Here is a 23,639-nt window from a genome sequence, read left to right as displayed (position 1 = left end):
TAAACGTTATTAGGCCGTACTGGTAAATCAAAAACAACACATTCTAGAAGTCAAATGAATAAAAACATAGTGGGGAAGGGTAGTGGTAGGGTATCATTTGGTAGAGTGTTTCCCTACCATTCGTTCATAAAGCCTGAACTTGATTCCCCACATAGAGTGAACCAAGTGTGCCCGACACACCCCTCCAATACTGGTGTCGAAGACACGGAGGTTCAAGAGAGCTTTGCATACTTAGTGAGTTCAAGGGCAGCCTGGGCTACATGAAAACCTGTCTCAAAAAATAAAAGAGACAACATCTGATCACACAGGCAGGAGAGCTGCTCCCTTCGTCCCCCTCCACATAAACCCCCATACTTCCTGGAGCGCGGGCCCTTCCAGAAAGCATAGCAAAGACCTGCCACAAGCAAGCAGGGAAAGTGAGATGTCCCGTCCTAGAGTGACTGGGGTCATTGTTCTTCTAGATTCTTTTTATCCAGAAACGCCCTTGGGGCTTTCCAAACACACGTCTTGGGCAGAAATACAAGAACACGTGGCCTCTTTTAGTCTATTTAGGTGGCATGAGCCAACCTTGGATCCATTTCCCCCTAACACGACACTTGCTCCCTTCATAATGGACTCTCAAAAAGAGAAGTTCATTTCTCCCCAAGCAAGGTTGAAACTCTATTTCAGACCACACACACACACACACACACACACACACACACACACGTGCGCGCACGCGCAAGCATGCACACACAAAATTCTTCTGCCTGTCTAACATCCTAGAGACCACTGAAAGAACCCAGTGTGTATGTAGGTGGGGGGGCAGGGGGGTGCCTATGAGGAGCGGTGCTAGTAGTATCAGAAAGATAATTTCACTGGTCACTTCTCTCTTAAGGCCCTTATTCTCCTCTCGCACTCTAAAACCTAGCATGATATTAAGCTTTTCATATTTTATGCTGGCAAAGCAAAATTTAACGCTGGTGATATGGTACACTAGAAAATTTTAACACATTTTGCTGTTGCATTTCTCATCTTTTTTATGATGGGCTGTAGAGGAAAATAAACATGTTTTTGTTTTAATCTCAAGTGTGGGATGGGGAACAGACTTGTGAGAGAGCAGGTGATATTTATCCATTTAGAAGTTGAATCACTTCATGGGAGGGCGGGGGTGTTGGTTGTTGCCAGCTGAAAAACATCCTTGAACACACTGAGAAGAGATGTACAGATGAGCCCAAAACAAGAGGCTGGGCTTTTTTTGGGAATTGGTATTGTTTGGCTGTTCATTGCTCCACCAAGACGACCCCACAGTCTGAAATGGGAGGCTTCTTCTGCAATGTCTGTGACTGCGGTGAAGGACTCCATCAACTTCCTGGATCACATTAATGAATGTCTCTGTGCATGTAACAGTCCACTCTGGATGAAGGAAGGACATGTTTTGAGGCTGGCCATGGTGGCCCAGCAAAAGTAGGTGGATCACTGTGAGTTCGAGGCCAGCCTGGTCTACAAAGCAAGTCCAGGACAGCCAAGGGTACACAGAGAAACTGTATCTCCGAAAAAAGAAAGAAAGAAAGAAAAAAAGAAAGAAAGAAAGAAAGAATTTGAGATCAGCAAGAGGAAGATGGAAGAGAAGCAGAAGGATGATTTTGAGGAAAGGATGAAGGAACTCAGAGAAAAGGAGAAAAAGGCTAAAGCATACAAGAAAGAGAGACAGAAGAAGAAAAGGAGGGCGGAGCAAGACTTGACATTTGAGGAGGAGGAGGAGATGGCAGCTGAGATGGGTTTCTTTGGCTTTGGTTCCACCGAGAAGAGTTACTGAAGTGCTCGCTCTCTTTGGCCTGACTTTGCAGCTGGGAGTCTCCTGCCTAGATCAAACTGACATCAAGCCCAGGGCTGCCTGAACTCCCAGTGACAAATGACATGCTCTGAGCTCCAGCAAGCCTCGACATAGTGATTGCAGGGTGGCTGAGCAGTGGAGAGGTAATGTGGTGGGTCTTTCCCAGGGCTCAGTGGTAAGCAGTGACCAGATGAAGCCACTGATAAGGTCCCTTACAGTCCTAATCACTCACTGGACTCGTTGTCGATGGGCTCTGCATAACTTTCACCATGGGGGCTGCATCTGGGCAAAGCATTTGCAACCGGGAATTGTGTATAGAAACATCCTGGGCAGGATGCCAAACTCAGAGCGCCCTAGTTTCTCTATTATCTTTCACAAGTTCTGCCTTTAGCATTTAACATTTAGGTGTGAGGTCCATTTAGAGTTATGCTATAAAATAATAGCATTAATGAGAACTGTAATATTTTGACCAGGCAGGCAGCAAGATGCTCCTCCGTTGAAACTACAGCTAGAAAAAGGAAGAAAAGTTTTGTCTGTCTTACTACATGTTTGTTTCTGACTGGTTTTAAATGTATAAATTTACTACATTGTGTATATCTTCCTTATAAATTATTGGCTATTGAGTATAGCTAAAAATTCCTAACATTTGTAACAAAAAGTTAACTTTAGCCTATAAGTTAGGGTTAAAGCCATTCTGAACAACAATCATACAAGCCAACTAAAGAAACAGGTCTTATGCTGGGTGTGGTGGCTCAAGCCTTTAATCCCCCCACTTGGGAGGCAGAGGCAGGCAGATCACTGTGTGTTCGAGGCTAGCCTGGTCTACAAAGTGAGTCCAGGACAGGCAAAGCTACACAGAGAGACCCTGTCTCAAAAAAAAAAAAAATCAAGTTTACAGCAGCAGCAATCTTCCAGTAACTCGTCAAAATGACAAACACAAAGGGAGAGAGGAGGGGCACTCGCTATATACTCTCTAGGCCTTTTAGGAAACATGGGGTTGTTCCTTTGGCCACATACACGCAAATCTACAAAAAGGGTGATATCATAGACATCAAGGGAATGGGCACTGTTCAAAAGTGGTACCACGGCAAAACCGGAAAGTCTACAACGTCACCCAGCATGCTGTGGGCATCATTATGAAGAAGCAGGTTAAGGGCAAGATTCTCGCCAAGAGGACCAAAGCGCATGTTGAGCACATCAATCACTCTAAGAGCAGGGACAGCTTCCCGAAGCACGTGAGGGGAAGGACCAGAAGAAGAAGGAAGCCAGGGAGAAGGGCACCCAGATCCAGCTGAAGTGCCAGTCTGTGCCACCCAGAGATGCACACTTTGTGAGGACAAAAACAGAAAGAAGCCTGTGCTGCTGGAGCCCACTCCGTGTGAACTCTTGGCCTAATGTAGGAAAAGAAATAAAAGGATCTGGACTGTAAACAAAACAAAGCAAACAGGTTTACAAAAGGCATGGCATTTAAAACTATGCTTAACTAATGAAATGGCAGCGCAGCACCTCTCCGTGCTCATCTACAGGAACTTTTCTTGCTGACAGCCAAACGTTGTAACATGAAAATAATGCACTTGGTATTGATTTTAGAGACACTAAATTCTTTACACTGTTAAAATTCGGTTTTAATTTATTAAAAACTATGCTTATGCTCTGTGACTTCACTCTTTCAAAAGGTGCTTTATTGCAAAAACAGCTTTTTAAAAAATGTTTAAATAGGGGTGGGGGAAAATGTTTAAATATATAAGGCTATGAGACATTTTAAAATGAAATAGATAAACTAAAAGTGCAGTTCCTTTTTACTATTAATTATTCCTTTTGTACGGTTGCTAATTGTACTAATTTCTCTTGGGAAAAAAAGTTTTGTTTGGGTAAATCAACTTTCTTATGTTTTATTACCTGTAAATCTGACCCAGCCTTGGTTTGATAACCAAGCACTAAGGCATTCGATACAATGCTTTGTTGTTTGTTTGTTTTTCAGATTTATTTATTTATTATATAACAGGGTTCTGCCTGCATGCCAGAAGAGGGCACCTGATCTCATTATAGATGATTGTGAGCCACCATGAGGTTGCTGGGAGTTGAACTCAGGACCTTTAGAAAGAGCAGTCAGTGCTCTTAACCTCTGAGCCATCTCTCCAGGCCCCGGATACAATGCTTTTAAGATGACCTGGGCATATGTTAAGTTCCACCTCCACGGGCATTGAAACAATTCTGAGTTAACCATAAACATGCAGTCTTTACATTAACAAGTTACAGCTATTAGTTCAGCTCAGTTGGAGCCCACCTCAGCTTCCCAGGATGCGAACAGATCCTAACAATCTCTCACTCACAACAAATTATCATCAATTTGAAAACAAATCTGGGAGCTGTGCTTATCTTGATTCTCGTCATTCCAGTTATTATCTGAGGACTGAAAAATGCCCTACATGCCACACAACACAATCTTTAGACCCCCTTTCTTAAAACATTAGCTCATGAAGGGCCACTGTGATGTCATAAATAACAACTACAACAACTCTGGCCTGCAAATTTTTCTTGGGCCTAATGACAATTTGCTCTCTATTAAAAGTTACTAATAGTCACGTCTTGACATTTGACGATTCCCCTGGGGCTGGCCTGGATGGTTTCTCTCTGTCTAATGCCCCTGAAACTACAAAAACTACCAGCCCGAGAACAGGCTGTCATGCTTTGGCAAAATGTGCCCTTAACACTACAGGAGTGTTAAAAATTGGGTTGGGGGTAATAAAAACATGATTATAAAAAAAACTAATTCTTTTCTGTCATGGCTTATCTGTGATGACTAAACTTATGACCAAGAACGGTTTAAAACACATGTCCAGGGACAAAAGTGATCTATGTTTTAGAACAACATACATCTATCCCTGCCAAATGAACTCTGTATAAATAAAAAATAAAACACTCTGACTACTAGTTGGTCAGGATGTAAAACTCCTCTTGAGGGGGGGAGGGGGTGGGAGGGGGCGGGGGGGGGGGGATGGCAGGAAGTTAGAGTGACTGGCTCATAAGGTCTATTCAGGCTAACAAAGACAGATTTAAAAATGGATATTTAACCTCCTTGTTTTTATTTGCAATATTAAAAAGTAACTGTTTGTAAACTGGGGCATACAGGGAACCGTTGTGCTCTAGAGTGATATGCCATGTGGGGGTCAGGGAACTTCCCAGTCTCTGTACTTAGATATCTTAATGCTAAAGGAGTTTCGCTGAACAACCGTCATTTTATTATGGACTGTTGAAGATAACGGAGATGTGCAGATCGTCGGTTGCCGTATGAATGATTGTATTCTTTAAAATATCCTTGACTGAGCTGGGCATGGTGGCACACCTCAGTAATCACAGAGGCAGAAGGGGTTGGTTTGCTGTGAGTTTGAGGCCAGCCTGGTCTACAAAGAAAGTTCCGAGGGCAGCCGGGGCTATTACACTGAGAAACCCTGTCTGGGGAAAACAAAACCAACCAAACAAACCAAACAAAAATGTATCATTAAAGATTTGATTCAGAGACCAGGTGGTGGTGGTGCACGCCTTTAATCCCAGCACTCAAGAGGCAAGAGGCAGGTGGATTGTTGTGAGTTCAAGGCCAGCCTGGTCTACAAAGGGAGTCCAGGACAGCCAAGGCTACAGGGAAACCCTGTCTTGAAACACTGCCCATCCCCCCAAAAAAGATTTGATTCAGATACACAAAGACACGGAGGAATGCTGAGGCCTGCTTCTTCTGGGTAGCATAACTTTAGATAGTCTTACTTCAGGCCCACCAGCCACATCATATCAGCTCGCTGCTGATGTAAAAGGATCTCTGTACACGGTCAGGTTGGCCATAAACTATGTTTATGTTCAATGAGAAACGCTATGGCCTCGTTGTTTCCAGAAATTCCCCAACCACAAGTCCAGCTGCCCCCAAATGCCAGGCACACTGCCCAGGTACACGAGAACCTCTTGTGAGCAAAATAACTTGAATCAGAACTGACCATCCTGTTCCACCATTGCTCCCTTATATGAGATAATTGTTGTTTTCACAAGCTCTCTTGCTCTTGACGTCTCTCTGTATAGTGGGTCTCTATAAATTTAGGCCAACCTGGTCTACTAAGTGAGTCCAGGACAGCCAAAGCTACACAGAGAAACCCTGTCTCAAAAAACCAAAACCAAACAAAAAAAGTTATTATTTGTATATTAATTAAAAGCCAGGGTAGTTTCAAAGCCAAAGCTTTGGGGAAGAAAAACCTGACAGACTAACTTTTGACTACTGATAACAAGCACAGAGAGTTGAAATTTTCATTTTATTTTAAAAAGTCTGGATACAGCCAAGGATTAATGGTGGTCCACAGGTGACAAGGTAGGTAGGCCTGGCATCTCTGTAGATGTCTTGGCCCATCATTCCCTCTTCCCGCCATCACTTCAGGATTCATGGCAGAAAGAGAAAGTACTCCCCAGAAGTACTGCAGCTGTAACCTACAGCCAGATGTAGCTGCCAGAGAGTCCAGGAGGGTGAGCAGGCAGCTTTTCCAGGTTCTTCAGCAAAGGGGTGGGAAATGCCTAGCAAGCTGAACCATCGAAATTACCCTCACATATAACTTGCCTTTCAAACGTTTCTATGTTTTAGTTTTAGTTTTTGAGACAGAGCCTTATGTATCCTAGGCTGGCCTTGAACTCCTGATCCTCCTGCCTCTGTGTTTCAAGTGCTGGGATTACAAACATGCCCTATCAAGTCCAGCTCCTGTCAAGAAGTTTCCAGCAAGTTCGAGAGATGGCTCAGTGGTGAAAAGGGAGCACTGCTATTGCAGAAGACCCAAGTTTGGTTCCAAGTACCACACTGGGCAACTCAAAATGTCCTGTCTCTCCAGCTGCATGGCTGTGATGCCCTGAGTATACGTATGCGTGCATGTTTGTGCATGCATCCTTGCAGGACAGAGAGTGTCAGAGCCTGAACTCAAGGGTTATAGGTGACTGTCAGCTCTCTGCTATGGGAGCTGGAACTGAACTTAGGCTCTCAGCGATAGCAGCATGTGCTCTTAACCTCTGAGCCATTCCCTTTAAGTTAACTTATTTCAGGCATGTAACTTTTTTTTGAAGGCAGCTTTTTTGTTAATTCCTTTATTTTTATTTTATGTGCATTGGTGTTTTGTCTGCATATATGTCTGTGTGAAAGTGTCAGATCTTGGAGATACAGACAGTTGTGAACTGCCAAGTGGGTGGTTGGATTTGAACCTGGGTCCTCTGGAAGAGCAGTCAGTGCTCTTAACTGCTGAGCCATCTCTCCAGCACAGGCATGGCATTTGTTTGTTTGTTTGTTTTTTGAGACAGGATCCCTCTATGTTAGCCATGGCTGTCCTAGACTCACTTTGTAGGCCAAGATGGCCTCGAACTCACAGCAATCCTCCTGCCTCTGCCTCCTGAGTGCGGGGATTAAAGGTGTGCGCCACCACGCTCGGCCTGGCATGGCATATTTTAACAAACAAATTTCAACTATATTAATTTTTTTCTTATGTCTGCAACCCTATAACATTCTAGAATGGAACTAAAATTAAGTTTCTAGAAAGAATGGGAAGAAACAATCAAAAGAGGAACAATGGCCCAGCAGGCATGATCACCCCCTTGCTTAGTCACTGTCCTTCTACACCAAAGAACATCTGGAACACATCCCCACAACCCCTGGCATTTAAGAACTGGTACAGCTGACCAAAGTCCATGTGGTTTCCTCTGGCTCCATGGACACTGAAGGCCTTTTCTTCAAAAACACAAAACTTCCGTTGTTTTTCCATTCCACCGGTTGTACTGTCAACAGGAATATCTTCTCGATGGCGGATTAAAATTCTCTTCCAGTTTAATTTTCTGAGCCTGGAAAATAGTGTTTCAGAGTGGAAAATTTCAAAATGTATTTTCGACAGCACTGAGAATAGAATTTATATGGCCCACTTATCAGAGTTGAGAGTGGTTCTAGATGCACTAATCCCAGCACGTGGGAAGCGGAATGCAAATCTCTGTGAGTTAGAGGCCAGCCTAGTGTACATAATGTGTTCCACACCAGCCAAAGCTATATAGTGAGGTCCTGCCTCAAAAACAGAACACGCGGGCCAGGCAGTGGTGGCACATGCCTTTAGTTCCAGTGTTGGGAGATGGTCTGGTGTATTTTGATGTTAATTACAGTTTGTTGTCTGACGCACTTTTTGTTTAATAAAAAGCCATCTCACCTGGGCAGGGCAGAAGAGGGGTGGGGCTAAGAGAAAAAAAAATCTGAAAAAAAGAGGACAGCCAGGGAGAGAAAGGAAAAAGACCAAAAAGAAAGAGAAAAGGGCCGCCATGGGTTAGCTAAAGGAAAAGCACATGGCTGGCGTGGGTGGAAAATCCAGCCCAGATAAAAAACATAAACAAGTATATGAGATTATACATAAAAAGTACCTTGATAAAAGTTATTAAAAACAGATGGCATGAGATTGAGACAGGGATCCCACTATGAGAGGTAGTTTAAAGGATTGATATCTGTCCTGCCCCAGGTTAACTAAGGCTATTTTAAAATATAACACGTGTCTGTGTCTTGATTGATTACTAGCTGGGCCTACAGATAATACTAATAATACATATAATTTTAAAAACAATATCCCAGCACTCGGGAGACAGAGGCAGGCAGATCGCTATGAGTTCAAGGCCAGCCTCGGCTACAAAGTGAGTCCAGGACAGCCAAGGCTACACAGAGAAACCCTGTCTGAAAAATCAAAACAAAACGAAACAAAACAAAACATACGCCTGGGCGGTAGTGGCGCCTGCCTTCAATCCCAGCACTCGGGAGGCAGAAGCAGGTGGATCTCCGTTAGTTCCAGGCCAGCTTGGTCTACAGAACAAATCCAGGCCAGCCAAGGCTATACAGTGAAACCGTCTTGAAACAAAACAAAACTTACTATAAAAAAAAACCAACAACGAACTACGTGCTGGTGTATGCGGCTGTGAGTAAAGAGGCGTGTCACATGGGCTTACTCTAGCCGGTCTGGCTTTGGGTCTATCTAAACACGCCGTGATGGTCATCACTACTATCTTCCACTGGAATCCGATTCGGGCTTTTATTATTAATCACTTATTTTGTGAGAGGGTCACGTGAATCTCAGGCTGGCCTCTATCTTGAGATCTGGACCTTCCTGTTTCTACCTTCACAGGGCTAAGATTCCAGACATGTGCCTCCACGCCTGTTGGGTGTGGTGCTTAGGATAGAACCCAAAGCCTTGTGCACGCCAGGCTGGGACTCTACCACCGGAGGAGCTACAGACTCGGCCACTGTTGCAGAGAGTTTAGTATCCTACAAATCTCTGACTCCTAAACTGCTTAAGGAACTTCTCGGAACTAGATAATTAGATTAGTGTCTATCCTAATGCTCATGGATAATCTTGCTGCCTCACAAATTGGAAGGAAGTTCAGCATACTCTTTAGATACGCAGGGCAGGAGCAGATTCGTGAGCACTGATTGGTCCTAGCCGACATGGGGGAGGGGCCTCACAAAGCGTGCACTCTGCTAGGAGAGGAGGGTAATGCTGACTCTATGTGACGTCTGCCTTACCACCCACATGAAGATATCCCCCTCAAACATGCTTATTTCTACATCTCTAGCACCATATTTCAAATTACCGTTACGGATGTGATACATAATATAGGTGAAAGCACACCTTGACCAGAATTCTTCGCAAGCACTCTGGGGGCCTTCCACACACACGACACCAGGTTTCCCAGGCATGCTAAACCCGGACAGGGACAGTTCCTTTGCCCACTCTAGAATGTTTTTTCGTTTGCATTTGTTGTAGATGTGATGGCTATAGATCCAGAGCCTTGTGAGAGTGAGATCCGCTGGCTGGACCGCGCTTTCCTTGGCAGGGGAGGGCAAGGCGTCTCTACTGACATAGTCAGCCGCGTGCTCTCTCACCCACTCAGTGGCATTCAGTATACAGACGTCTCCCAGACAGTTCTTCTGCAGGTATGCTGTTAGATCTGTGTTCAGTTGGGTCTGCTGGGACCTGCTCAGTGACACTGATCTGATGGAAACACAGGGGAGGGGGGGGGTGGAGGGGGGAGAATTTCAGTCAGTTCTCTTACACGAGCAAATAAATGCAAGAATTACTTTTATTCTCACATCAATTTTGACTGTACAGTGGACACAATGTCTGTGACATACCTGACTGTAATTTCAGGCAAGACTGTAGGGTATTTAAAGGGAAGAATGCAAGACAGAGAAAACATCACCTGAGCAGGGGAGGAAGAAGAAAATGTTGTAAGTGTTATTTTAATACACATACACACACACACACACACACACACACACACACACACACTTCTTGACATGCTCCAATTCTCTCCAGAACACAACAGAATTACCATCGCTTCTTCAGAGAAGTCCACGTTCATATTGATGGTAAAGTACACTTGTGATGACCGCCTGTCCATTGTCCGCTTCTCAATACAGTCTTTCAGCTCTGCTAGTGCCAGCTGGTCGTTCACCATGAGCTCACTCTCACCAGGGAACATACTGGCCAGCAGGTCTAACTCGGAGAGCTGGGCCTCCGCGTGTTCTATGTCAGCCATGCTGAGACATCTGTAAGTTCCTGAGGAGTTAAGGAGAAGAGAGAGGGTTTATACATACAATGTTAGGATAATTCAATAGAGTGACAGGGCCATTTCCTTTAAAAATACTTAATTTCTAGCCGGGCGCACTGGCACACACCTAAAATCCCAGCACTCAGGGAAGTAAGGCAGGTGGATCTCTGTGAGTTCGAGGCCAGCCTGGTCTACAAAGAGAGTCCAGGACAGCCAAGACTACACAGAGAAACTCTGTCTCGAAAAACCAAAAAAAAAAAAAAAAAAAAAAAAAGCAAGCAAACAAACAACTTAATTCCATCAGAAAATAAAAAAGTTAGCCAAAGTCTTTTCCTTGTTTTTCTACTTTCATATATTATATGCTAAGGACCAAAACACTTGGCCAGGGCTTCGGGTAGCTTAGTAGTTAGGATTCCCACCTGCTCTTCCAGAGGACCTGAGTTCAGTCCCCACTGCTCCGTGCTGCATGGCTCACAAGGGCTTGTAACTCCAGCCCTTGGGAACCCTATGTCCTCCATGGGTAGCGACAGACATACGACATGCAATCACACTCGCACAAGCGCACGCGCGCACACACACACACACACACACACACACACACACACACACTTTTTATTTAAGAGATAATCCTGCCAGTGTGACACCCAGAAACCCTGTCTAAAAAAAACAAAAAACAAAATAAACAAACAAAAAAGAGATAACCCATTGACATTCCTAAAAATCTATGCAGTAAAGTATTCTATATCTACACAGCAGATTATTTAGACAGTTGATCTGGTATTTCTAGGTACAACAATGGCCAGTCTCCTTGAAGAAAAGAAACTATATGTAGTCAAAAGGCTACACCAATGATATAGTCAGGAGTGCCTGTGACCCTGGAACCTAGGATGAACAGAATAAGACAGCAAGTTATGTGTCTTTCAAGAAACTATTCATGTTTACTAGTCTTTCACAACTTTCATGTATTTTATATGTATGGTGTATGTGTGAGTACCGTGTACATGCCTGCTGCCTGAAGAGGTAACAAGAAGGCACTGGATTAATCCCAGCACTTGGGAGGCAGAGGCAGGCGGATTGCTATGAGTTCGAGGCCAGCCTGGTCTACAAAGCCAGCCCAGGACAGCCAAGGTTAACACAGAGAGACTCTGTCTCGAGAAACAAAAACAAAACAACAAAAAAAGAAGGCACTGGGTCCCTAGAATTGGAGTTAGAGATGCTTGTGAGGCACCATGTGGGTGCTGGGATTTGAACCTCATTCCTCTGGAAGAGCAACCAGTGCTCTTAACAGCTGAGCCACCTCTTTATCCCCCACTTACTGCTCTTTAAATGGAAGAGCCAGGTGTGTTGGCGCACGCCTTCAATCTCAGCATTTGGGAGGCAAAGGCAGGTGGATTGATGTTAGTTCGAGGCCAGCTTGGTCTACAAAGCAAGCCTAGAACTGCCGAGATAACACAGAGGAACCCTGTTTTGGGGGGGGGGGGCGGGGAAGGGGAAGGTGAAAAGTCCCATAGCTCCAGCAACCCCTTTTAATGGTTGAAAAGTACAAACTTAGAAAGCAGAAACTGCAGAATAATCAACATCATCCACTTTCATCCTAGTCCTTCCTCCACCTGAGCCCTGCATCCAAGCAGATGCTTTAGACCAGACTCAAGCTTCTGGCCAGGTATGGTGACTTAACCCTTTGATGCCAACACTTAATTAAACTGAGGCAGTGACTCAGCAGAGGGAGGAAGGTCTCTTTAAACTCAAGGCCAGTCTGGTCTACTCAGAGGGTTCCAGGCCAGCTAAGGTTACAGAGTAAAAGAAAAAGAAGAAGGAAAGAATGAACTTAAGAAAGGAACTAGTTTAACAAATATATGTAAACAAATAAATGTTATAAAGTCATTAAAATAGACATTGTTACTAATGTTCATGAATGGGCTGAAACAGACGCTTGGCATGTGGCCCACACCTGTAATCCCACACTCAGGGAGGCAGAGGCAGGCAAATCTCTTGTGAGCTTGAGGCCAGCCTGGTCTCAAATCAAGTCCAGGACAGCAAAGGCTACACAGAGAAACCCTGTCTCCCGAACAAAACAAACAGTAAAAAGAACAAAGTATCACTGTTGTAATTATTAGCTGTTACTATTTTACAGAGCTTTGAATCAAAGCCAGGGCCTGAAACAAACATAATCACACATGCCAATGCTTAAAGACATAATGGGTGGGTTGTCAGTTATAGGAGCACAAGCCCTAAACCCAACTACTTGGGAGACAGAGGTAGGGACCATCAGTCTGAGGCCAGCCCAATCTACATAGTGTGATTCGGTGTCAACAGTAAAATAAAATTAACGGTAAAGTGCTATATGAGTGTCTTTAATGATTTCTGCGGGTCATTAATTGAACAAATGCTTCCCAAACACGTATGTGTGCCAGGCATTGTCCTCGACAATAAGAATATAATGATGAATAAAAGGAACAACAAATATCACTGCTGTCACAGAGGCTTATGTTAGTGAGCAGAGCTCTTGACATCAAAAAAAGGGGTTTTGAGCTGGGTATGATGGTGCGCGCCTTTAATCCCAGCACTAAGGAGCAGAGGCAGGTGGAACGCTGTGAGTTCGAGGCCAGCCTAGTCTGAAAAGTAAGTTCAGGACAGCCAGGGCTGTTACACAGAGAAACCCTGTCTTGGAAAAAAAAAAAAAAAGAAAGAAAAAAGAAAAGAAAAAAAAATCCCAGCACTTGGGAGGCAGAGGCAGGTGGATTTCTGTGACTTCCAGCCTGTTCTACAGAGTTCCAGGACATCCAGGGCTATTACACAGAGAAACCCTGTCTGGGGGTGGGTGGGAGGATCTTTTTGATGTGCTGATGTGCTAAGTGAGTAACTGTGAAGACTCTAGACACATTAGTAAGAATGAGCAACCTGCAGGGCATGGTGGTGCATGCTTTTAATCCCAGCACTCAGGAGGCAGCGGCAGGCGGATCTCTGTGAGTTCGAGGCCAGCCTGGTCTACAAAGCGAGTCCAGCACAGCCAAGGCTACACAGAGATACCCTGTCTCAAAAATAAAACATAAAAATAAAAAAGAGTGGGCAACCGTGGGCCATGGAATATGGAACTGTGTAGGGTTATGAGGAAAAGCCACTTTTTTGGGTTGTCAACTTGACTGTATCTGGCTGGAATCTACTAGAATGCAAGCTGCTGGGCATTTCCGTGAAGGATTTTTCCCCCTGAGACAGGGTCTCTCTGGGTAGCCTTGGCTGTCCTGGACTTGATTTGTAGATCTCGCTGGCCTCGAACCCACAGTGTTTGACCGGTCACATCTGCCTCCCAGAGTGCTGGGATCACAGGCGTGTGCCACCATGCCTGCCTGTGGAGGATTTTCTTGACCAGATTATTTTTTAAGTGGTAAAACCCACGCTGAATGATACCTTTTCATGGCGTCCCAGATAAAAAGGTGGGCAAGGAGGTAACTGTGCTTGGTCCGTCTGCTTCACTGGCAACTCATCTGCCCTGTTCCTGCTGCCTTCCTCTGATGGTATTAGAACCACCTTCTTTGGGATTCGGGATTTCTCTAGCAGCAGATTGGCACTGCTGAAGCAGAAAGCCTTGTAGATTGCGCAGCTGCTGAATTCTCATCCTCTCCATGATGACAAATCTCTCTCTCTCTCTCTCTCTCTCTCTCTCTCTCTCTCTCTCTCTCTCTCTCTCTCTTTCTTTTTTTGGATTTTTTGAGACAGGGTTTCTCTGTGTAGCCTTGGCTGCCCAGGACTTGCTTTGTAGACCAGGCTAGCCTTGAACTCCCAGTGATCCACCTGCCTCTGCTTCCCAAGTGCTGAGGTTAAAGGCGTGTGCCATGGATCTATAACTTATTTAAATGGATATAATTGTAGGAATGTGACACTTGCTTTTTGCACATTAAGTAATAGTATCTATTAATAATCTATTCGGTGGAGATGCACAGCAGTCTGTGGGGTATACATTATGGGAGACAAACAGAAGTAACAAATAAGGGTAACATGGAGCAACCGGTGGACGGGCAGCCCCAAGAAATAAGTTGCTAATCAGTTATTTGCCAAATTATTTTCTCTTCCAAGATTTCACTCCCCGCTTCCCTTTAAAAAAAAGAAAAGAAAGAAAGAAAGAAAAAGAAAAGAAAATACGTCCTTAAAATAAATTTCTGGCTTAAGACATGTGATTGCTTTGAAAAGGTAGATAAAAATGTGAATTTTCTTAACGGGGCCAATTTTCTCTTTTTGAAAAAGGGTCCTCCTGGTTAGCCTGGAACTCGCTATGTAGACCAGGATGGCCTAGAATTCACAGAGACCCCACCCGACCCAACCCTGCCCCTGCCTGAGTCTCCCCAGTGCTGGAAGGAGCCACCACGCCCTCTGAGGGATTATTTAAGGAGCTAGACCCAAAAGCAGGTACCCAGCTATAAACACGATTGTCGCACACGCAGGCGCAGTGACTGCTGACTGGCCAGCGGGAGACTGTGGGCGGGGCCAGGAACACCAAAATCGAGTCTGACGAATGGGCGGAAGTGTTGCCTCCTCCACTGCCCGTTCGCTCCCCATGTGGAGAGAAGCTTAGTTCCGCGTCGCATGCGCATCCAATGCCGCACTCACCCAGAGCCGAGGTTGCTGTACTGCAGACACCCCGCGTCTAGATGCACCCACAAACCGGGCGTGGCGACACACGCCTTTAATGCCAGCCCTTGGGAGGCAGAGGAAGGTGGACCGATGTGAGTCCGAGGCCAGCCTGGTCTACAAAGCGAGTGCAGGAAAGCTAGACTACACAGAGAAACCCTGTCTCGAAAAAACAAAATAGATGCACCCACAGCACAGCTCTCACCGGCAGGAAGACGAAAGGGAACGGTGCGACCTTTGAACCCTTCCTGCGGGAAGCCAGCTAGCCCTTTGTGGGCAGGCGCCTGCGCGGAGAGGACCTAAGTCCCGGAAGCAGGAAGCTCCTCACTTCTTGCTTAGGATGGGGCTTGACGTCTGGAACAGCGAAGGGAAACTTTGATCCTCCAGGTGCTTCCTTATCCTGGTTTTTATTCTTAACCCTTCACCATCCTGGAGTCATTGTCTTCCCGAGTGCTGGGGCTGTAGGAGTGTTACGGGACCAGCAAGTCCAGAACAAATCTTTATCAGCGCGAGGCAGGACTTTAGCTAATGCCTAAGCTGCTGCAGCGGAAACACTTAATAGCTTACATTGGGTAGCCAGTTTGGCCATTCTCTTCTCTATATGTGACCCGGCCCTGCATTAACGAGATTTTCTCCGAAGCTAAGCAGATTTTACTGGAGCAAACAGAACTTGGTGTGTGCTACAGGGATATCTGTGGTGGTCACTTCTCAAGAGATGTATGCTTTTCTAGAAAAAGGAACGATTCCAGGCCTACAAAAGTGTTCAGTAATTGAACTTTTGACTATTCGAGAAGCAAAACTGACATATAGTCTGTTTGCGTATTCCTATCTAACAACTTTTTCCTAAGTAAGAGTTAGAAAAACAGCTCATGATCTCCTAGAAATAGACCACCACTCCAGCTGATGCTCCGAGACAAGGCAAACTTTACTCTTGACCAAAAAGGCACTCTTAGAAGACCGAGCACAGGCAGGAAGTGCATTTGGTTTTTTCTTGTTGGTTGGTTGAATGTTTTTGAGACAGGGTTTCTCTCGGTAGCTTTATACACCAGACTGGCCTTGAACTCCAGGTAGATTGTTGAATTTGAGACAAACCTTGTCTACAGATTGAGTTCCAAAACAGCCAGGATTACATAGAGAAGCCTTGGCTTGAAAAGCAAGCAAACAAAAAGGAGAAAGGAGACCAGGCAGTGGTGGTACATGCTTTTAATCCCAGCACTTGGGAGGCAGAGGCAGGTGGAGCACTGTGAGTTCGAGGCCAGCTTGGTCTACAAAGCGAGTGCAAGACGGCCAAGGCTACACAGAGAACCCCTGTCTCAAAAAACCAAAACAAAAAACAAACAAAAAACCCAAAAAACCAACAAACAAAAAACAAAACAAAAAAAAAGGAAAAAGGGTCACTGTGTCACTGTTCTGAGGAGAAAAGGGTCATACTGCTCTAGGTGATCAAATTACTAGAAAAGAGCACTTGGCCTTTTGGGTAAACAAAGGTTTAAGTGAAGGGGGAGGGAGCAGAAGAGTTGAGTAAAACAGTACATAAAATTATTTTTAATTATTTTTATTTTTATTTAATGTATTCAGATTACAACTTAAATGTTGTATCCTCCTCACTTGTGTCCTCCTGTTCCTCCCTCTCTCCCTCTTTCACCCTATTCCCCTCCCCTAGGTCTGTGACTGAACTATATGGTCACAGCCTATCAAGTCTCATCTTGGTAGCCTGTTTATCCTTTCTCTGAGTGCCACCAGGCCTCCCCACTAAGGGGAAGTGGTCAAATAGTACATAAAATTCTTACCAGGTGAGGGAGATAAAAATATTTGAATTAGCTACGTGTGGTGGCACATGCCTATAATCTCAGTACTTGGTGAGGCAGAGGCAGGCATATCTTTGTGAGTTCAAGGCCAGCCTGGTCTACAAAGCGAGTCCAGGACATCCAAGGCTACACAGAGAAACCCTGTTGTTGGGTCTAGAGTCTCGAAAATAAAACACCTAGGACACCTGTAGTGGAGAAAAGTTTATTTATCATACAACAGGTACTGGCAGGCAGGAATGTGGCTGAAAGCAAGTCAAAAAACCAAGCTTGTTAGAGTCTTTTAAAAGCAAAAAGCAGGTACAGAAAAGGGGAGGGCAGTCTTATCTGGACTGGTCAGTACCAGATAGACTCATTTTTTAAAATTCTTTTTACTTTTTACATATATATTTATATTATTACATGTATATACAGTAAACTACCTATAACAAGAAGATCCATGAAACAATCAGGAATTATATAAGTGTTACATTCTTGGTGTTTTGACTATTTGTATTTGAGAGCCTTGAAGAAAACATTTTTTTCCTATCTTGGTGCATCTAAAATTCTGAGTGTAAATCAATCTCCATGACATCTTGTCGTCATCAACTTAAACCATCTCTCTAGACCTAAAAACATCTTAACCCCTAAACAGCTAAGCTTCATTATAAAACTAAGCTGCCTGGTCTTCACCTCCATCAGAGACTTGAGAAGGAATAATCCTGATTACCTGAGTATGCCGGGAGTGCAGGTTAGTAGCTTTCCAAATGAGAATACTCATCATTTTTAACAAGTCAAGAGACAGCAAGCTGTGATGTCAGCAATGTGTGGAGGCAGCAACAGCGGTCTATCTTGGGAGTGGGAGCATCTGTGTGCCCTTGCTTGCCTAATGGGTGATCCCATTGTTCTGGTTTTTACAGTTTTTCCCTGAGCTAAAGACCTGCCTGCTAATGTGGAGGACAGGCCTCAGATGGAGTCAGGCTAGCTAAACCTTTCGCCTGTCGCAAAATAAAAAAACCAAACCAAACCAAAAGTAACAAAATGGAATTCCTTGTTTGTTGTAAACACAGGTTTATAGTATTTATTAAAATGTACATTTGGTATTTCTTCCAGTAGACTTGTAAATTATGAAATTAATGTGAAACTTGCTGTTTTTCTTCTTCAGAAGCATTGCGGGCTGTGTTTAACGGAGGCAATAGAAGTCCACTGGAACAACTGTTTGTTTGTTTGTTTTCAAGGCAGGGTTCCCTGTATATCCTTGGCTGGGCTGGAACTCACAGCAATCTGCCTTCCTGAGTGCTTACTGGGCTTAGAGGTGTGTGCTGCTGCTCCAGGCTCACTGTGAGCAATCTTTAAATGTGCAGATTTGGACTAGGAGGTGGTGGAAATAATTACAAATCCCAGGTTTATAGAACCTTCCCACATGTGGCAATTGCTCTTTTCTCTAAACCATAGAGCAGTATGGCCTTAGAAACATGAACGCTATGGATTGATAGTAACTGTCCGGCTTTAAGTGTTCTTGTAGTAACCAAGCTAGGAAGAACTGTTGATTTGTCCCTATTAATAAAAGGACAGTGAAGGAAGCTTCAGCATGAAAGTATTTTTAAAATATTTTCTTCCAGCATCGATGTGAGTTCGAGACCAACCTGGTCTATGAAGTGAGTTCAGGATGTCTGGAAAAGCGAAAAAAGAAGAAGAAAAGGAAAAAAAAAGGTTTTCTTCCTCATCCAACTATATATATTTATATGCAATACACCTTTATGTAAAAGGAACTTTTATTTACTTGTTTCAATTGTTATCTTGGCAGATTACTGCCTCTGGTTGCTAACCTAGGCCTAGACCTGGAAGCTTCTAGCCTCCGTACAGTCTAACCTAGGCCTAGGATGTTTTCAGCCTCTGAGACTTACTGCTTAATAAGCTCACCCTTTCTTGTTCTTACTGAGCTCTGGGCTGGCTGTTCAATTCAGCTGTTCTGGCTCAGTCTTCTCTCGAAGCTAACTTATTCAATCTGGCTTCTCTCTCAGCCCCTGAATTGCTCTGCTTGGCCTCAAACTAACTCGAGAAATATTTTCTAATTTTTCAGACTCCTTCTCATTCTCTGACTCACGTAGTCTTCAATGAGTCTAGTTTATTTTTGTCTCTAACTTGTTGTTGGTGTCCTAGTAAAACTCCTCCCCCCCCCCCCGAGCCCCGCTCTCTGTTAAAACTGCCCCTTAAAATTTCCTTTTCCCCTCTCCTCTCAGGAGAGTTGGGAATATCCTAGTCTGTTAAATCTTCTGCCACATCATTAGACATTACTTTTTCTGCCACATAATTAGACATCACTTTTAAATATGAGTGCTTCCTTCTCCAAACTAACTTTACCTTCATAGTTTGGGATTAAAGGCAGGTACCACCATACCTGGACCTAAGCTTTTCTCTACCTGAAACTTGTTCTATACCAGGCTTTAGCTTTTTGCTGTTGAGACTTACTTTAGCTTTTAGCATAACTGTAGCTATTCCCCTAAAGTTCCCCTACCCTATCCCAGCCGATCTGTTTACCTTTGTCTTTTGGATTAAAGGGGTGTTTGTATTTCAGCCAGAATACGCAGACCTAAAAGGTCTTTATATGTGCCATATTCTGAAGTAAAATTCCTCTACACTTTTTTAAATGTCTATTTTTAAAGAAATGATTTGTATACATTTGTTATTCATTGATAGTAGATGCCACTGTTACCTTTCAGAACTGGAAAAGAAAAAAAAAACCCCACAAAGATAAATCCTCTATAACAACTCTCTAGCTCCATCTTGGAGGCTTTGTGGTTTTGCTGTTCCAATTATTATACAACCCCCCGAGCTTTTTAAATGACAATTTTAGAGTAGAACAGTTGTAAAGGGAGTGTGCCTTAGTGTACTCCCCACCTCACCCCAAGCAGTGTCTGAATGCATTTTGGATTGTCCAAGTCCTGCTATCTAGTATGAAGTGCTGTTTGTTTCACTTCCTGCAAAGCAGGGCATATTTCCCTACGGCTGAAGTTGCTGTTCTGAAACAGTATGCTAAAGCAGCTTGCTTCCATCTTAGGCTTAAAAGCCATATTATAGTAAATGCAAACTAAATGCATTTCTATTTATCATTAAATCTTAGTTCCTCAAGGATTGAGATGCCCCACCTGGTACTGGAGAGATGGCTCAGAGGTTATTAAGAGCACTGACTGATCTTCCAGAGGTCTTGAGTTCAATTCCCTTCAACCACATGGTAGCTCACAACCATCTGGTGCCCTCTTCTGGCATGCAGGTGTACATGCAGGAGATGTCCCACCTGTAACCTTAACTGCAAATGGTTCTGTATTGTCTGTTCCAGGAAATGGCAACCATGTCTTTGCTTTAGCTTTTTGCTGTTGAGACTTACTTTAGCTTTTAGCATAACTGTAGCTATTCCCCTAAAGTTCCCCTACCCTATCCCAGCCAATCAGCTTAAAATGATTTGCCTAGCTACCTAGATACAATGTACCTGGAATAGAATGGATTCTTTTTGCTTGGTTATGGTCTTTTTGTTTTGTTTTGTTTTGTTGTCTTTAAAATCTCACTCTGTCCAGGCAGTGGTGGTGCATGCCATCACTCCCAGCAATTGGGAGGCATAGGCAGGTGCCATCCTGGTCTACAAAGCAAGTCCAGGACCACCAAGACGATCACAGAGAAACCTTGTCTCAAAAAAAAAAAAAAAACAAAAAAACACACACACAATAAATAAATTAATAATAATAATAATAATAATAATAATAATAATAATAAAAACTCACTCTAAAAATGGCTCAGTGTCACAGTCTTGATTACCAAATCCAGACTGTGTCCCCAAGTGTTCAATAAACTCCCATCTATTTGAATCTAGTGTCTGAGTGGTCAGTGTGCAGCTATTCCTGAACCCCAACAGCTTCAAAAACAGTCTTGCAATCCTACCTTTGTTTCAGAAGGTCACTTTGACCACCTGTGACTATCTTGCTATGATTGCCTATTGTTATGACCCCCTGTAGCCATGTCGTTGTTATGACTAACTTGTTATGCTTATGTTCTTCTATAAGCCCATCCTATTTGCCTGCAAACAGCCCCCCCCCTCAATGTGGAAGCTCCCTACCACTGAGCTATAAAACCATTGCCTTCCCCAGTCCAATGTTAACCTCTGCAACCCTGTTATAGGGGGAGGGAGCCTGTGTACATGAATTAAAAAAAAACCTGCTGTAACCAAATACTTGCTGTTAGGGTCCAGTGGAAACAGGACAAACCATTCAGATACCAATCTCAGTTAGGTGTGGATGGTTTATTGAACGCACCCCCCAAGACTGATCATGATCAGGAACACAGAATAGACTAGGGAGCCAAACTGTGACATTGAATGTTTCTCAGAATTACCTAATAAAGGCAAAATGTCAATTAGATCACATGGAGGAAGGCGGGGGGGGGGGGGGGAAACACACAGAATAACATAGTCACCTCTGACTTAAGTAATTTTTGCTAACTAGACAAAGCAGTACTAGCTGACCTTTAATTTGAATGGTTTCAAGTGGAGTTTATAGTTAAAGCCAACCGTGCTTATGGTTGGGGAATTTCTAGGAGCAGCAAGGCCACAGAGTATACCAAACACACACAGTATTTTTGTCAACCTGCTCTTGCACAGAGAGATTCTCTATATCAGCAATGAGCTGAGATGATGTGGCCTTTAGGCCTGAAACAGAATAAAACAAAACAAAACAAAATGGCTATAGCTATTCCAAAAGGGCCAGGCCTCACATTTGCTGTAATTAATTTGTCCATGATGATTTTCCTTGGTAGTTTTTCACTTCCTATCTTTGGGATTAATAGATAATGTTAAAAAACAAAAACAAAAACAAAAAACTGGGGGCTGGAGAAGTGGCTCAGCGGATAAGAGCCACTGCTCTTCCAGAGGTCCTGAGTTCAATTCCCAGCAACCACATGGTGGCTCATAGCCATCAGCCATCTATACTGGAATCTGATGCCCTCTTCTGCCCTGCAGGCACATATGCAGACAGAGCACTCATATGCATAAAATAAATAAATAAATCTTTTTAAAAAAAAAATGATCTAAAAAAAATCTCAATGTTAGATCCAAAGGAAACTCCAATTCCCCAAAGTCCACAAGGCAGAAATGATCTCAGTTTGTGCTACTCCTTGTGGTTAAAGGCCAGCATTCCTCAGCAACTTGTTAGGCTGGTTCTCTTCTACCAAAAGGAATCATTTCTCTTACCTCTGGCAGAAGGGACATAGGCTCCCTGTGATGCTTATTAGCATAGCAAACCTCAGGATGGCCTCTGCGCCCCTTCAGCATCGCAGAAACCTGTTACACATTCCATACTCCATGCTAGCATTCTAGCCCTTCTCACCTCCTCTTCTATAAATGCCCTCCAGCTCATGGCTTCCCTACCCCCAGGACTCATTCTCCTTATAGTCCTGATATTCTTAGATGCTCTCTCTCTCTCTCTCTCTCTCTCTCTCTCTCTCTCTCTCTCTCTCTCTCCCTCCCTCCCTCCCTCTCCCTCTTTCCTCTCCTGCTTCTCTCAGTGTTTTCTCTATTCTCTATGCCCTGCTATTCCCCTCTCACTTAAAGATAGCCTTGGCCATGTCCAATTGGCTGTCCCTGTTCAGTCTACTTTCTCTCTCTCCTCTGCACTCTTCCAGATGCCTCTGGATGTTCTCTCTCTCTCTTGTATCTATGGAAAAGAAACTTTATTTACCTGTTCCAATTGTTGTCTGAGACAAATACAGACTAGGGATAAAAGTTAAAATTGTGTCTATAAGCCTGGAGTAGGCTTATGCCTTTGAAACCCAGGAAAAGCATGAACATTCTTTTCTCGGTCCAGAAGACTTGATATGCAGATTGGAAAGACTCATTTTAGCATGATGAGAACCACCTTTAAGCCTATATTCAGAATAAAACCAAAGAGAAATTAAAATCTTGAGCTTGGGGCTGATTAATAAGTAGCCAGTACGTTATCAGCTTATAATAACTCTATTGATCTTATTTTTCATATATTTTAAATCTGCAACTTGCATTTATGTATCTCAAACTTCTCTTAACTTTTTTTTTTCAAGACAGGGTCTCTCTGTGTAGCCTTGGCTGTCCTAGACTCACTTTGTAGACCAGGCTGGCCTTGAACTCACAGCGATCCGCCTGCCTCTGCCTCCGGAGTGCTGGGATTAAAGGCGTGCGCCCACACCCGGCTTTTGTCTTAACTTTTATAACTTTTATATCCATTAATTTTTATAACTTGCACTTAGCGACATTTAAACACTTTCTTAGACCCTCAAGTATTTCTTTTATAACTTGCATTTATCAACCCTTAAACACTTTCTCAGACCATCAAATACTTTAGATTTGCATAACCTAAACTTTCATATCCTCAGACCTTATATAAACTATACCTTTTTTTGTTTGTTTGTTTGTTTGTTTTTTGAGACAGGGTTTCTCTGTGTAACCTTGCCTGTCCTGGATTACCTTGGTAAAGCAGGCTGACCTCGAACTCACAGTGATCCGCCTGCCTCTGCTTCCCGAGTGCTGGGATTAAAGGTGTGCACCACCACCCTCGGCCACTATACATTTTTTTTAATCTAGTGATTTGCTAAGACACACAGGCAATTGATTACTGAGTGCAGTCATCCAAATGAAAGATTAATAAAAAGTTACACCAAAAACTGTTTACCATTTAACACGAAGCCTGTGAGCAAGGCAAGCCTATTTGCCCTTTTAAACAAGAGAAGAGACTTAATATCTAGTAGTTTCAACTAGCTAATGGATTGACTAATGTACTAACAGTGGGTCTAATTGTCCTCTA

General features: G+C 43.6%; 1 protein-coding gene and 1 pseudogene across 5 annotated transcripts; one reads left to right on the top strand and one right to left on the bottom strand.

Moving 5' to 3' along the window:
* The first annotated feature begins 1,601 nt into the window (after nucleotides 1-1,601).
* On the top strand, nucleotides 1,602-4,785 carry LOC311609421 (large ribosomal subunit protein eL21-like; annotated as a pseudogene). Its single transcript has one exon. The product of its transcript is annotated as a large ribosomal subunit protein eL21-like (transcript).
* Nucleotides 4,786-4,883: 98 nt separating this feature from the next.
* On the bottom strand, nucleotides 4,884-17,827 carry RWDD2B (RWD domain containing 2B). Of its 4 annotated transcripts, none has more exons than XM_084802508.1 (5): nucleotides 15,223-17,299; nucleotides 10,187-10,413; nucleotides 9,987-10,054; nucleotides 9,484-9,846; nucleotides 4,884-7,669 (listed from the first exon to the last, which is right to left on the bottom strand). In XM_084802508.1, the coding sequence occupies exons 2-5, from the start codon at nucleotides 10,391-10,393 to the stop codon at nucleotides 7,435-7,437; spliced, it is 873 nt and encodes a 290-aa protein (XP_084658634.1). In that variant the 5' UTR covers nucleotides 10,394-10,413; nucleotides 15,223-17,299; the 3' UTR covers nucleotides 4,884-7,434. The 4 variants fall into 4 exon arrangements, with proteins under 4 accessions (XP_084658634.1, XP_084658632.1, XP_084658633.1 ...); XM_084802506.1 differs by having other exon boundaries at nucleotides 15,011-17,298; XM_084802507.1 differs by having other exon boundaries at nucleotides 15,237-17,298.
* Between the last annotated feature and the right edge of the window lie 5,812 nt (nucleotides 17,828-23,639).

This window comes from Acomys minous, assembly GCF_964271855.1.
Source record: "Acomys minous genome assembly, chromosome: 11".
Taxonomy (NCBI): Eukaryota; Metazoa; Chordata; class Mammalia; order Rodentia; family Muridae; genus Acomys; species Acomys minous.
This window is presented reverse-complemented; position numbering and strand designations above follow the sequence as displayed.